At 39.5% G+C, this 14,124-nt stretch overlaps 1 protein-coding gene across 10 annotated transcripts in view; it reads right to left on the reverse strand.

Annotated features, from left to right (window-relative positions):
• The window catches only part of DEUP1 (deuterosome assembly protein 1), an 82,442-nt gene that overhangs the window by 59,440 nt on the left and 8,878 nt on the right, over window positions 1–14,124 (reverse strand). For all 10 annotated transcript variants that reach the window (XM_082682677.1, XM_082682676.1, XM_082682684.1 and 7 more), the window contains exons 3-4: window positions 2,651–2,822; window positions 1,187–1,282 (exon numbers count right to left, since the gene is read on the reverse strand). In XM_082682677.1, the coding sequence (XP_082538803.1) occupies window positions 1,187–1,282; window positions 2,651–2,822 (268 nt within the window). The remainder of the gene's footprint in view (window positions 1–1,186; window positions 1,283–2,650; window positions 2,823–14,124) is intronic.

Below are 14,124 nucleotides of genomic sequence, written 5' to 3' on the forward strand. Positions count from 1 at the left end.
TGCAAAGCAACTAATGGCAGGGATTCATGTATTACATGACCACTCAGCACCTGTAAACAGCCTTACAACTTTTTAACAATGGACATGAAAAGAAACCCAGAGATTAAAGATCTGGTAAGCAGTAACTGAACTAATGAAATGTAATTCTGAGATGGTATATCACTTGTATCTCCATTTCTTTATTTTTTTTTAAAACTTATTCCAGATCGTGTTTATACTGAACAAATACAGTGATTTAATATATATGTTGGTATTTCAGAGCTTTATGATTACAGGAAAAACAAGGTTGATTGAGTTAAGTGTTAAATGCTTAGTCTTAGAAAAACCATTTAGTTTTGTAATTCAAGCTACCATCTAGTGGCAGCTCTTTGAATTGCAGGAAAAATGTGTAAATTTACTAGCTGGACAGTCTTTTAAGATTATGCTGAATGGTATCAAATGTTTCATATCCAATCTTAATAGCTGATGACTTCCCTAAGAAGGTACTTAAGAAATAATTAACTACTTCAAGCTCACTTAATTGTATTATCACTTGTGAAATCTTTGCACTTCATAAATTTCATGATCAAACTGTTATTTCCCATTGATTCATTTATTAAGTTAAGCAAGGACAAGAGCAGCTACTAGATCTGAGATGCACAGATAATGATTGCCCTATGCAATATTTGTGGTAAGGGAGAGAAGATTTTTGGCTTGCTAGCACAGTGAGGAAGTGGAGGAATAAATAACAAAAAAATCAGATTATTCAGATTTCTATTCCGAATTCCTATTCAGAAGACCTATAGCCCTACCAGTATCGAAGTACCAAAGACCAGTTTTTTTCTCTTCAATTATCTATTTCATAATAGCAAAGTCATTTTTGTTGTTCACATTGCTAGCTATTATCATGTAATTAATCAACAAGTCATCTGATGAATAGAAAGGTAATAGTCTTGCACTATGCTAACAGTTAAAGGGATAAAGAGCTGACAGTCTTAATAAAAGAAACAATCTAATAAAACAATGAAAGACAGTCAAACATATAACCCTTCATTAAATATAAAAACTTCACTTGTATTAAAAATAGATCATTTTAATAAAATCAATACAACTTATAAATACATAAATTTGATATAATTTTATATGTGAAAACATGTATCAAAATGTGTTAAATCATCAAAGGAGATTAAATACATTGTTTCCTTACTTGAGCTTTTAGGGTTTGCAGTTGTCCTTCATAATTTTGCGTCATTGCTAAGTTACATTTTTCCAGACTGTCCAGCTTCTGCCTAAGTAAGCCCACCTGCAGCAAGAACAAAACTTAATTTTGATTTTTTTCTAAATTTTGCCTGATGAAAGCAGAAAATGTGCAAAGGAGGAGCATGCTTTAAGTAAAACTGCTGTCCTCAAACGAGAATAAATATTTGCACTGCAGTTCTTAAAATAGCTATTAATAATGAAAGTCACAAAACCCCACATTGCTGGTGCTATTCCACTGGGTACACATAAGAACGGGGCGGTATGGATGTCTGACAAAAGATCCGTGTCACCATCACATCTGACATTAAGGTTTAGAATTTACTTTGCATTATTTTTTCAGGAGGCCATGTCACCATCACTCAGGCAGAGCCTCTGCGGATGCAGTTCTGTTTTTATTTTGGGCACCACTGTCTTCAGTGGGCGCTCTGTTTCGGGGGCACCACGGAGTGTGGGCTGCATTTTTAGAAGAACATTTCAAAAAGAGAAGAATGATGTCTCAGAGGAGTTCCCAGGGGTTTGGCTTGCAGAATTGGCTGAAAATGCAAGGGAAGCACCTGTGTACACATCTGGGTCATCACAGATATGGGAGCAAGAAAATAGTCTCTTGCATATTCCGGGCCTGATGACCTGCCTCCACCCTGAAGGGAAGCCAAATGCCAGTAACTAAATAACTCAGTTAACTATGTCAAGAGATAAGTTCTACTGGGAGGCCAACAAAGGTAGAGAGATGGCTGAAGAATAAGTTGGCTGATGATGGTTTTGTATAAGATTAAAGTAAATACTTCTCTTAGGCCTTACCCAGAAGAAAAATTCATAGACACAAAAGTCTGCATTAGGTCAAGTTTGTGATTTTTCTGGAACTCGTCTGGAAGCCCGAGAGTACTCGTACGTTCCATGTGCTGTAAGCAACCTTGTGGAGGCTGGGGGCACTCCTCTTAAGAGGGGGCCCACATATATTCACACACCCCCTTCACCTAACTTTTTTCTTCCCTGTCCCACAATCATGTGTTGACATTTCACTTCTTTCTGGAAATGTTCTCCTAGTAGATTTGAAGAGATACTTGACTTAGCCATTACCAAAGACAGAGTTTGGACAACTAGCTTGTTTCTACAGTTGCAAAAGCACTGACATCTTTACTTGCAAACAATATTTATTTCACATATATATATTGAATATCTATTTACTTTTATAGATGGCATTTTGTTTTTCTGCATCAGCAAATTTTTATGGGTTGAGGTTCCAATTGTCACTTATTTGATGGAACACATTTAGCACGCTATGACAGAATTCCAAGCAGTAAAGGCTACCGCTGATGCCTGATAAAAAGTATACATAATGAAAAACATACCCTGGAGAGAATAAATATTATTTATAACTGCCTGAGTAATTAACAATACATATATTCAGTACCTCTTGGCCTTTCTGATCCAAGCATGTTTGTGCATTTGCCAACTCTTGATCCCGAAGATCTAATCGTGTCTCCAAAGCCCGCATTTTCCTTTCCCAATCCAATTTTTTGTTGCTTACCATGATGTCAATTTGCTCCATTAATTCCTGAAGTTCGGCCTCACAAGGAGAAGCTCTGGCAATGGTTGAAAAGTGTAACGCATTTTAAAAGAGGGAAATGTGAGGACAAGAAAAATTATTCCACTGCTCTGAATAGTGCTCTGATCATTGTTTCCTCAAATTGTTCAAATACTTAAATAGAAAGAAGTCTGGAAGCCAGAGGTTAAATTTTAAACTAAAACTGAAAGCTAATTTCAGAGTAAACAATGAATATACATTAATTTTTTTAAAATGACATCTCCTAAATTATAGTTGCTGTCCTAATATAATGCAATAATTGATAAAGACACTGCTTCTGTTCTCTTCTTAGTATACGTGGTAGCACCTGGGTCTCCCAGAGCCAAAAATTTTGACTTGGACAAGGAAGTCCTAAAATGAAAACACATGTGCAGATTATGTTATATCAGAAATAAGGTGACAATAAATGAAGTTAGCTGAAAAAAATTAAATAAAATAACAATTTTAGAGTGGACTGATTCTATGGAAAATTTGAATTATGAAAAAGGTCCAATGCTTTTCTATGTAAATGTACGAACATGTACCTATGTCTGTCATAGCTTGACTAAGTTTGGTGGCAGGCAACCTGGGACTCCAACCATGCCTATCAGGGATAGAAGAGCAACCCCAGGCTAGGAAGGGCCCGATTCAAGGGTACTAATTGGGTGACAGGGATTGTAGTGTGATCTGACTGGTGTCCCTTTGGAAGGAATCTGATCAGGCAGGTGTGGGCAGAATAATGTAAGTCTTTAGATAATGGGGATACTGTGAGTCGGGTAAGGGGCAATATCTTGGTTCTCAGAGGGTCTATTTATAATTGAAACAAAACCCTTGTAATAGCTAGATTTATAGAGGTGCTAATTGCGAGGACAGATTGCTGTTGCTCCCAGGGCAGGGTTCTCCTTCAAAGAAACTGACGTATTCCACAGGGGCCTGGAATAAGTCCAGTTATTCAGACTGGATATGCAGGCAGATGTTGAAGCCTCAGATTTCAGCCTACAGAACACACACACATCCAGGATTAGAAAGCGAGTTATTTCAGTATCCATTCAATGGTGGTGACGGGGCTTCTAATATATTTGTGTGGGTGGAAGGAAGGCAGGAGGAAAAGGCAGGCGAGAAATATCTCCTCCATTTAGTTTCACCAAATCAGAATTTTAGAGGTAATTAAAAGTCATTTAGCATATTCTGAAAAATGTCAGGCCCAGAGAGGTCAAGGTCACACAGTAATTAGTGGGAGACCCAGGTCAAGATCGTAGGCAACTGCTTCCCATCTTCAGCTCCTTTTGGTGTACCACATAGCAAAAGACACAATGTTTTGAATAAGAACTCACTTGAAAGATACAGCATAGATTAGCTCCATTGCAATAAGGTTAGGAAGAGGTAGAAGAACCCAAAGAACTCAGAATTCCCAGGATCAATTTCTAAAATGCCCAGGCAACTTGAACGAAGGGTGTCCCTTTGATAGGCTTATTCACCAATGGACTCAGCAGTTTTGACATCAGAGAGCTTCTAAGTACAAAGTGCCATTCTGAAGTCTTGTAGGATTTCTGGACTAAGGCCCAAAGGCTCTCCATTTTCACTTAAAACCTAAAAAAAATCTGAGGGAAAGGAAGTACTAATTCCTCTATAAATAAGCTTATTGAATTTTAATTGGAGTTACGACATGGGGAAAACCAGCAGAACTAAAAGAATCGTTTTCACACCATTTTCTTTTCATAACAACGTGTATCACCTTTGCCATAATTATATTGTTTTTCTGCTATTGTAAGCTCTGAAAGGGCCATTTTATCACCATCTCACTGGAGCTCAGCACAGTGCTCCAGCACATAGCAGATACTCAATAAATTTTTGAAAAATGAACAAATGAGTCCTTTTCATCATTATTTGCTCAGCATGTAGGAACGCACCATGCCAATGGAATTAAAATATAGGCCAAAAGTAGAGAGCAACATAATGGAAGCCACTCAGTCAATATTGTTAAATAAAGGAGCGTATGGTTTCTTTCCTGACTATGACTATGCCATGCAAAAATCAGGATATTATACTCAGATTGGAAGGACTTTTACAAGTCACCGTGTCCAACTACCCACCCAGTGTTTGCACATCTTTCACAATGTTTCGTATGAGAATCATCTATGATGCCCTGCTGATCAGATTCAGCAGATCTAGAACAGAGGTCATTCTGCATCGCTAGCAAAGATATCAGGTGATCCTGGTAAATGCCAAGGCTTGTGATCTGTTTCACAGTATCACTGCCAAAAGGTCAACCAGCCTAGGTCTGAATTTCTCCTTTACCAGGTAACCGCTATCTGAGATTGTAGCCAGATAGCAATGAGTTTTAAGAAGTTCTTTCTTATTTTGAAGAGCTCTTTCACCCCCTGGTTCTAATTTGATAAATTAGGACCATGCAGAACAAGTGCCTTTTCAACACAGTAGACCTTTGAGTACTTGAATACAGTTATTAATATGTCAAATACATTATCTGTACCTCCAGATTCTTCCAGGTTTTCTCAGTATTTAGTAGTAGATACTGAACATTCCTACAGACAATGGCCAGAACACTTACCCACAACTTCTATAGCAATAGTCCTAGAATGGTCAGGACTCGGTCAATGACTGATGGCTTCCTTAATTTTTGCCCCCACTTCCAACTCAGGACCAACTGGAGAAAGTCAAATACAGTCCCCAAACTAATCATATAGAACACCCCCCTTCTACTAATCCTGCCTCCATCTTCCCTGTAACAACCTCCATCCAAAGAAAGCATGACCAAAGCCTTCTCTTTTGTTTACTGTAAAGCTTTCCCACTGGCCTTCAAGTCTCTGCCAAATGTAAGTGATGTTTGCTGACTCCCTTGCAATAGCAAGCTTTGAATAAATAGGCTTCTTTTGTTCTCATTTGGGTGCTCTTTGCTTATGTCCACAAGTATCTTTATTTCCTCCAATTGCCCGTGGAAATTTCTTTTTTCTCCACCCCTCACTACCTACTATACTGCCTGGAAAATACTAGACGCTTAACATACCATTTGTTGAATGAATGAAAAAGTGAATGACTACGTTAAGATTTTCAGACCCTTTATAATCCTGGTGGCTCTCTACTGAACAAGAGTTCCTGTGTTGATTCCTCCTTGAAATGTACCATTCAGAACTTTAACAGAACACCCCAGGTGTTGTCTAACCAGTTTAGGTAGGGGTTCTCACATCCTGTTTTTGGTGCTATGCATTTTTATTCAAGCAGATAAAGATCACCTTAGCTTTGAATCTGGGAAGGGGAAAGGCAAAGCAGTGATATAATACCATTTCAAGGTGAGTTTATTCATGTCCGAACACCTTTTTCACATATGCTACAAACAAAGCCACTATCTTGTGCTTGTTTCATCCTGGGGGGTGGGGGGCTGCTCTAAGGGCAGAGCTTTATATTTATCCTTATTACATTTCATTGTGATAGTTTCAGCCTCTCAACGTGTGTTGTCATCACTGGTTCGTTAATGAAGCAAACATCCATTCAGGGACTGCTGCCCGCTGTGTGAGGAACTGGGAAGACAGAGACACATGACCTGTGCATAGAGACACCTGCAAGGCAGGGATAATACAAGACTGATGAATACGTGCAGCTCTTCGGGGACTAGAAAGCAAAGGTACTAAATACAATCTTGGACAAGATGGGTTACCACAGAAGCCTTCCTCAAGGAGCTTATTATGTTTTGGGATCCTGTTTGTCAGAAAATATATTCACTATACCTCTCAGTTTTGTGTCATCTGCAGATCTGATAAGCAAAGCATTAGTTGTTTCATATACAAATACATTTTTTTCCTACAAGTGACTGTAAAATATCACACCAGACAAGACGGAGGACAGGGCTCTCTGGCATTCCACTACCAAGCTCGTCAGAGTGACAGGGATCAGGTGATTATTTCTTTTCTTATAATAAGTTTCTAATCCACTTATTTAAATTTATAATCTTTTCTCTTTTTTCCCCCTATAAAAATGTCATGAAAAGCCCTGTAAAATAATATGGCAAAGCCCAAGTAAGATTCTATCTATAAACTCCCTGATGCACTGGTATATCAGCCCCGTGAGCCCGGCTGATCTAGTATGTGTTTGTGCTGAGTCCTGGAGTCACTGCTTCCTCCTTTGGATGCTCACAAGCCACCCATAATCCCTTCCAGAATCTTCCCGAAGACTTAGTCAAACTCAGATTTACATCCAGCTCAGCTTTCTGTCAAATTTAATATTCCTTTTTGAAATTAAATTGACTAATCTACTAGTGTATCTTCCCTTCTTCAGTTTTTCAGGGATAATTAAGAGCAAGTTGGTCTCCACAGAATCAGTATTTTCTCCTAAATCTAATGAACTTCAAAATGAAATACAAAAGGCTTAGTTTAGCCTTCTCCACAGAGCTGAGCACTAACACTATTCATAGTTTCATTTCTTCCCATAGTCAAATGCTGACTAACACTACGCTAATTACTTTCCTGTTCTTCCTCTTACAGATCCTCACAACATTCCATAAAGTAGGTCTTATTTTTCCAATTTTAGAAAAGTTGGTGGAGGCATTAAAAAAGAAAAAAGTCCTCTGAGTCTTCCAGCTTTAAGAAGTAGGTGGATTGTGGCTGATACACTACTGTAGACATATAAAACTTGGCCCTGACTACTGGGTTTATCCCCAGGGGGTAATTCCCAAGAGAAGGATTGTGCGGTCAGGAGAGAGGTCTCAAACCAGAAGGAAGGGGACACACTGAGATTTGCAGGGTGATGTACTAGTCTGAGGGGACTAGAGTCAAAATATGTGAAGAGAGCAAAATACAAAGCTGATGGTTTAAAATGGTGGTAGGTGGCCAGAGTGTAGGGGGGACGGGAGAATAGAAAGTAGAGAGTCATTCAGAGTAAAAAGAGCTAGAGTAAGATACATGGACATGTAGGTTACTCCAAAGTCCTTTCACGTATGGGCTTACGTGCTGGTCCTTACAAAGGCAGACCTTCATCAGACAGACGGCTATGGTGACCATATTATCTATTATCCAAACCAGGACAATTTTGAAAGTGGAAGAGGCACTCATGACAATTATGCCAGGACAAAGGTATAAAACAGTGATTGTTCTGGGCCAAGGGGGATGTAGGGACAACCTGCCTACCCATCATCAATCTGGAAAATAGAAATGGAAAAAGAGGTCTGTAAAAACAAAGTGAGTTCATTTGGGGACGTAAGAGATGTCAGAATAGAAATGGATCTTGGGTTTGAGAGAGAGAAGAGGGGGTTTGAAAAACAAACATGGAAATCATTGTGGAGGAAGCGGAGGGATTGAGAAAGGAAAGCATAAGCTGAAGAGAAAGAGAAGACTATGTTCCGCAACATGGAAGAGTCTAAGAGAACGAGTCTCCAAAAGGTTGATGGGTAATATAAACCATCATATCAGGTCTTAATTTTTCAAGATATTTTAATGAAACTCTTCTAAAATGAAGCAGTTATATTACTTAGTTATATTATTATTATATTATATATTATATCTATTATATATAATATATATTATTATATATTACTTAGTTATATTACTATATATTTAGTCATATCAATATAATTTAACTTTTCTGTGGTGGCTCATAGACCCTGTTCTGTATATCAAATACTGTACCACCCCAGAAACTTAAATAGAACCAAATGGGAGAGATTCCAGATGCCCCAGAACCCACTTTCATAGACATATCTGTGATGTCAGCCTGCTCTATAGTTGACTGTTCCCCCAAGACAGTAAAGTGAAAGGCTTACTACTTTATGACTCCTCCATCACAATTTCACAGTTGCCTTCCTTCAAAATTGGCTACCAAATTATAGCTAAAAATAGCTTTTCTCTAGCACTTTTCTCATTGTCCAAAAAATGCTATTTACTGTCATCACTAATGTGTGCTGACTTACCAGCTTTACAACGCCTATCTTTACTGCATATTTAAGATGGTGGCTTATTCTTAGTCTATTCTTCTCACTCATCTGTAATAAGCTTAATGTTGGAATGTGGAGGGGTAGAAATCCCTACATTCCTCCAAAGCATGCTTACATGTACTTATCAAGGCTTTATTCTAGAGCCTTCATCAAAATCATCAAAGAGAGACATTTACAGAAATAAAATGCAATGTGATAGCTTTCAAGTCCCTGTCAATGTTTTATCAGAATTCTAGATACAGGGGCTCGGTGGGTTAAGTCTCTGCGTTTGGCTCAGGTCATGATCTCAGAGTCCTGGGATCGGGCCCCACATTGGGCTCTCTCCTCAGCAGGGAGCCTGCTTCCTCCTCTCTCTCTGCCTGCCTCTCTGCCTACTTGTGATCTTTCTCTGTCAAATAAATAAATAAAATCCTTAAAAAAAAAAAGGAATTCTAGATATATACAAATTTAATATCTAACAGCTTTTATGTTCTAAAAAGAATGGAAGATCTTGTAAATACCTGTATTACAGTTAAACTTTTTCTAAAAACTTTTTCTATAATGACTACTCCTCTTCTGAGTAACATCTTGGCTCACACACTGAATAATAGAAGAGGATAGTTGAAATATTAGCAAACACCAACCCTCTTTCTGCAGGTGATTTTTATAATTACTTAAAAATACAAATAACCAAACTATCTCCATAAACTTATATATCTGACACATTTCATATTAATATGAAGAACCATGATATGATTAATAATAAACTATATATAGGTTAGTTTGGATTCTATAAGCCAATCTCTGGGGCAATTAAAACTCCCTCTTGCTAAAAGGTCTATCTGATGAAAGACTGCAGTGGTAGTACAAAGGAGGGTAGCCACTTAACCCCTTTTTTATTTAAAACTAGAGCCAGCTAGTTCACTGGATCCTAACAGCAAAGAATTAGCTAAGCATTGATAAAACCTGTTTTTCCAATATTAGGAAAATAAAAAAGATGCTGGTTCCTGAATGTTGGAAATGAACCGTCCAATGCCTGCTTATTCTTATAACTTCCAAATCTCTCTCTGCAGCCAGAGCTCTGAGCTCCAGACTTCAATATCCAACTACCATTCAACATCAACATTCCCACAAGATGTATATAGGTATCTCAAACTTCTCATATTCAAAACAGCACTTGAACCCCCACACCACAGACCTGCTCCCACTCCAGTCCACTCAGTCTCTTTAATTGGCATTGCAGCTATAGCAGCTCAGGATCCAAACCCTCATGACCTGAGATTCGTGTTTCCTCAACCCCCAGAATAACAGGTCTATTGGCATTGCCTCCAATATATACCCTAAATTCTGATCACTTCTCACCCTGTCCAGTGGTAAGAACTTGGTCTGAGTCATCCTTATCACTTGTCTGATTCCATTCTTATCTCCCACTTGGATAGGTGCCTGCACCCAACATCCACCCTTCCTTTCTTCCATAACAGATCTCCAGTGTTACTCAGAGTGGAAATGTGTCCAGCTAAAAGTACAACTACATTGGCCAGTCTCTCCTGGAGCTAGGCATGGCCATGCAACAAAATCTGGCCTGTGAGAGGTAATAGCCATGAAGCTCTTTAGAAGAGAGCTAGAGTGGTGGTCCTTGTGCCTATGCTTCGCTCATACTTTCCACTTGGGGGCACTCAGCCTGATTTCCAGGGTACAGAACCTGCATTTCTTTGCTTGAATCCCTCTTCTTGCCACTGGGGTCCTCTGTGCCACCTGTGTGATAGGCCAGAGGTAACAGGAAATTAAAGCCCTCCCGGAAGCAATCCTCAACCAGTGAATGTCAGTTATTGGTATGTAAATACTCACTTTCTCCCTGGATGGAATATCTCTAAGGGCTGTGCTCTAGACTGCGCTCTAGACTGGGTTCCAGAATCTCCCCAGTAGGTTTTGTTTCAATCACTCTCAGTGGTAGCTGATTTCATAACTTGCCCTTTCTTATTTCACTTCCCTGTCCCTATAGGTGGTAGGCCGAAACACGATCCCCAAAGATATCACATCTGAAAGTCTGCAATAAGTAAATAAATGTTACTTTATTTAGAAGAAAGGTCTTGGCATAAGTTGATGATCTTGAGTTGGGAGATTATCCTAGATCATCTGCTTGTGCCCTAAGAAAGAGGCAGGGGAAGATGGGACACACACAGGAGAAGAGATATGGAGATGAACCAGAGAGGGGCGTGAAGATGCTGGCTTGAAAGGTCAGAGAGATGCGGCCAGGAGCCAAGGAGTGCTGACAGAAGCCACCAGAAACCAGAAGAGGCAAGGAATGGATTCTTCCCCAGAGCATCTGGAGAGAATGTAGCCCTCCAGATGCCTTGATGTTGACCCAGGGATACTGACTTTGGACTTCTGGACTCCAGAACTGTGAGTGAATCCATTTTGGTTGTTTTACACCACGTTTGTCATATAGCAGTCAGAGGAAACTAATACACCACATTTTTCATCTCCCAAAGAAACCACATGCATCCAAATCCTTGTTTCTTGGGGCTTTGGCTTCTGGAAGAAGCCAAAATAAAATGCTGGTGTGCGCTCTTCTGCTTTTACCCTATTGCCCTTGCTCTGCTCCCACTCTGGAAGGAGATGTAACGGTTGAGGCAGGTAGCCATCTTGTGGTCATAAGGGGACCACAAACAAAAAAGCCCCACCCTGAGGGTGGGGAAGCAGAAAGCTACACAGAGACTTGTATACATAGCTAATGATTTGGTATCTTCAGCTGGATGTGTAACAGGCATCTCAAACCAAGCTTGCGTTTTCTCTAGTCTTCCTTGTTTTAATAAATGACAGTCTTATCCTTCCAGATGGTGGGTAAAGAGTCTTGCATCATCCTTTGCCCATCTATCTCTTGCACACCACATATCCAATCCACGATCTCTAAATATTGTCAGCACTTGGCTCAGTGGTTTAAGCCACTGCCTTCAGCTCGGGTCATGGTCTCGGGGTCCTGGGATCGAGTCCCACATCGGGCTCTCTGCTCAGCGGGGAGCCTGCTCCCTCCTCTCTCTCTCTGCCTACTTGTGATCTCTCTCTCTCTCTGTCAAATAAATAAATAAAATCTTTTAAAATCTTTAAAAAATGTACCCATTTGTTTCTATTACTACTTTACCAACCTGATCCCAATCACTGTCATCTCCCACCCGAATTACTACAATGGCTTCGCTTGTCTATCCGTCCTGCTCTTGCCATGCTGTGGTCTCTTCTCCGCAGAGTAACCGGAGTAAGTGTTTTAAAACGATAAGTCAGAGAATGTCACTGCTTTCCTCCATGCCCTCCAGTGACTTCCGATTTTAAACGGCCCCTGTGCCTAACCCATGGTGTAGGTTACTGCAATTAACCTCACTTAAAAATTGTGCTGGAAAAAGTTTATGCAAATGTTTTCCTTCATGGTGGTGTTTTGAATCTTTGCCTAAACTCAGTAGCAGCTGAGTTGTCTCTCAAAGGAGTCTTTCCCTTCCTTTGTTTCTTCCCTGCTCTCTCCCTCCCTTCTCCCAACCCCCACTCCCTCCCTTCCCAGTTTCTTCCTCCCTTTCAAAATCACTCAGTGAATTCCTATAAGCACTAAGTACCATCTAACATATTTCAGGATCTACCTTCAAAGTAAAATATCAGGATTTTACCCTAGGTCTATTTCACTTTGTTTCTTCTTCAGAAAAACTGGGAAGTACAATTTACCAGATTTGATTACTCTGGAAAGGAATATGTGTGGCTGGGAATAAAGAGTAGAAGGAGAATAATGGGGCCATTCAGAAGACAAGAGAATTAATCATATTTTAAAAAAGAATTTTCAATGTGAAAAAGAATAAATCACAACAATTTAGGAGTGCCTGGGTGGCTCAGTCAGTTTAGCAGCTATATTCAGCTCAATTATAATCTCAGGGTTCTGAGGTGGAGCCCCACATTGAGCTCCCTGCTCAGCCAGGAGCCTGCTTCTCCCTACTCCTCTACACTCCCCCTGCTTGTGCTCTCTTTCCCTCAAAAAAATAGATAAAATCTTTAAAAAAGAATATTTTACTGCAACTTATTAAACTGTTAATATATTAATTACACTAGAATGTTTTACAAATTATAATTAAAATTGTATTAAACTAAGAAATTGGGAAAGTAAAGTTGTGATTATGAATTAACACATCTCAGAGGGAAAGAACACATAAAAGGTTAAGAAAGATTCACACACAGAGTACTGCTTTAAAGATCTTTCTGAATTAGATGTGAGAAGTTTATGCTTTATTATCCATCTGCCTTGGCTCTTTGAAAATATGACTTTCATGGCAGATTAAAAAAAATTGGCAGATCATGCAGCAGATTTTTAGGAAGGATTTGATAAGATTCTATGAACGAGATCAATGACTAAGATGTAAGTCACAGAATCAAAAAATAGAGTAAATGATTTAGTAGAGAAAAATGAGACTTTTGGTTGAAGACAGATGAACATAAATATTTTTCCTTCCCAAATCCTACTAAAATAAGGCAAAGGGATATGTTTAACCTACAAGGGTAAAGATAATGGTAGCCGGCAGTAGACAAAGCCAAGAAGCAACCCAGTGAAGTAGAAGGTAAGTGCTGGCAGCCCAATTTACACCCTCTAAGCCGGAGAATTTAGAAGAGTGTTCTCTAGAATCTGATCAGCCTGAGACAGAGACTGAACAAGATGGGGCTGATGACATGCCTTGATGCTCCCTGTCAATGAGCAGCTTCTGTATACATTGGAGTTTCCTGTCAGCTTTGACTCTGCCATCTTACACAGGGGTGAGCAGCCGGCAATTACAGACGTTTGAGGAAAGCAGTTCACGCAACTAGGTCAAATGCAAACAGAAAGACATTTTTGGAAGGAAATCATGAAGAAGAAAACTTAAAAATTATAGCTAAGTTTCTAGAATTCTTAACTCCAGGAGAAAACAAAACATTCTATAAGAAAGGAAGAGTCGCCACAGCATGCAATATGTCTCAGAGGTGAGGAGCATTTATAAAGGCATAACGAGGCAAAGGGAATGTTGATGAAATCAGAATTAGGGTGTATTGGGTGGATGGAAGAATAAGAAGTATGGCTCTGTGTGTGTGTGTGTGTGACTGTGTGTATATTTATGTGTGGGACCGTGTATATGTGCATGGGTGGGACTGTGTGTATGTGTGTGACTGTACGTTTGTGACTGCGTATGTGTATGTGTGTGACTGATTATGTGTATGCGTGTGACGGGGCTGTGTGTATGTACGTGTGTGGGAGTATATGTATGTGTATGACTGTATGAATGTGTATGTATGGGACTGTGTATGTGTACGTGTGGGACTGTGTGTATGACTGTGTATGTGTATGTGTGGGACTATGTGTATGTATGTGTGTATGACTGTATATGTGTATGTGTGGGAC

Source organism: Mustela nivalis (assembly GCF_964662115.1).
Source record: "Mustela nivalis genome assembly, chromosome: 9".
In the NCBI taxonomy this organism is placed as follows: Eukaryota; Metazoa; Chordata; class Mammalia; order Carnivora; family Mustelidae; genus Mustela; species Mustela nivalis.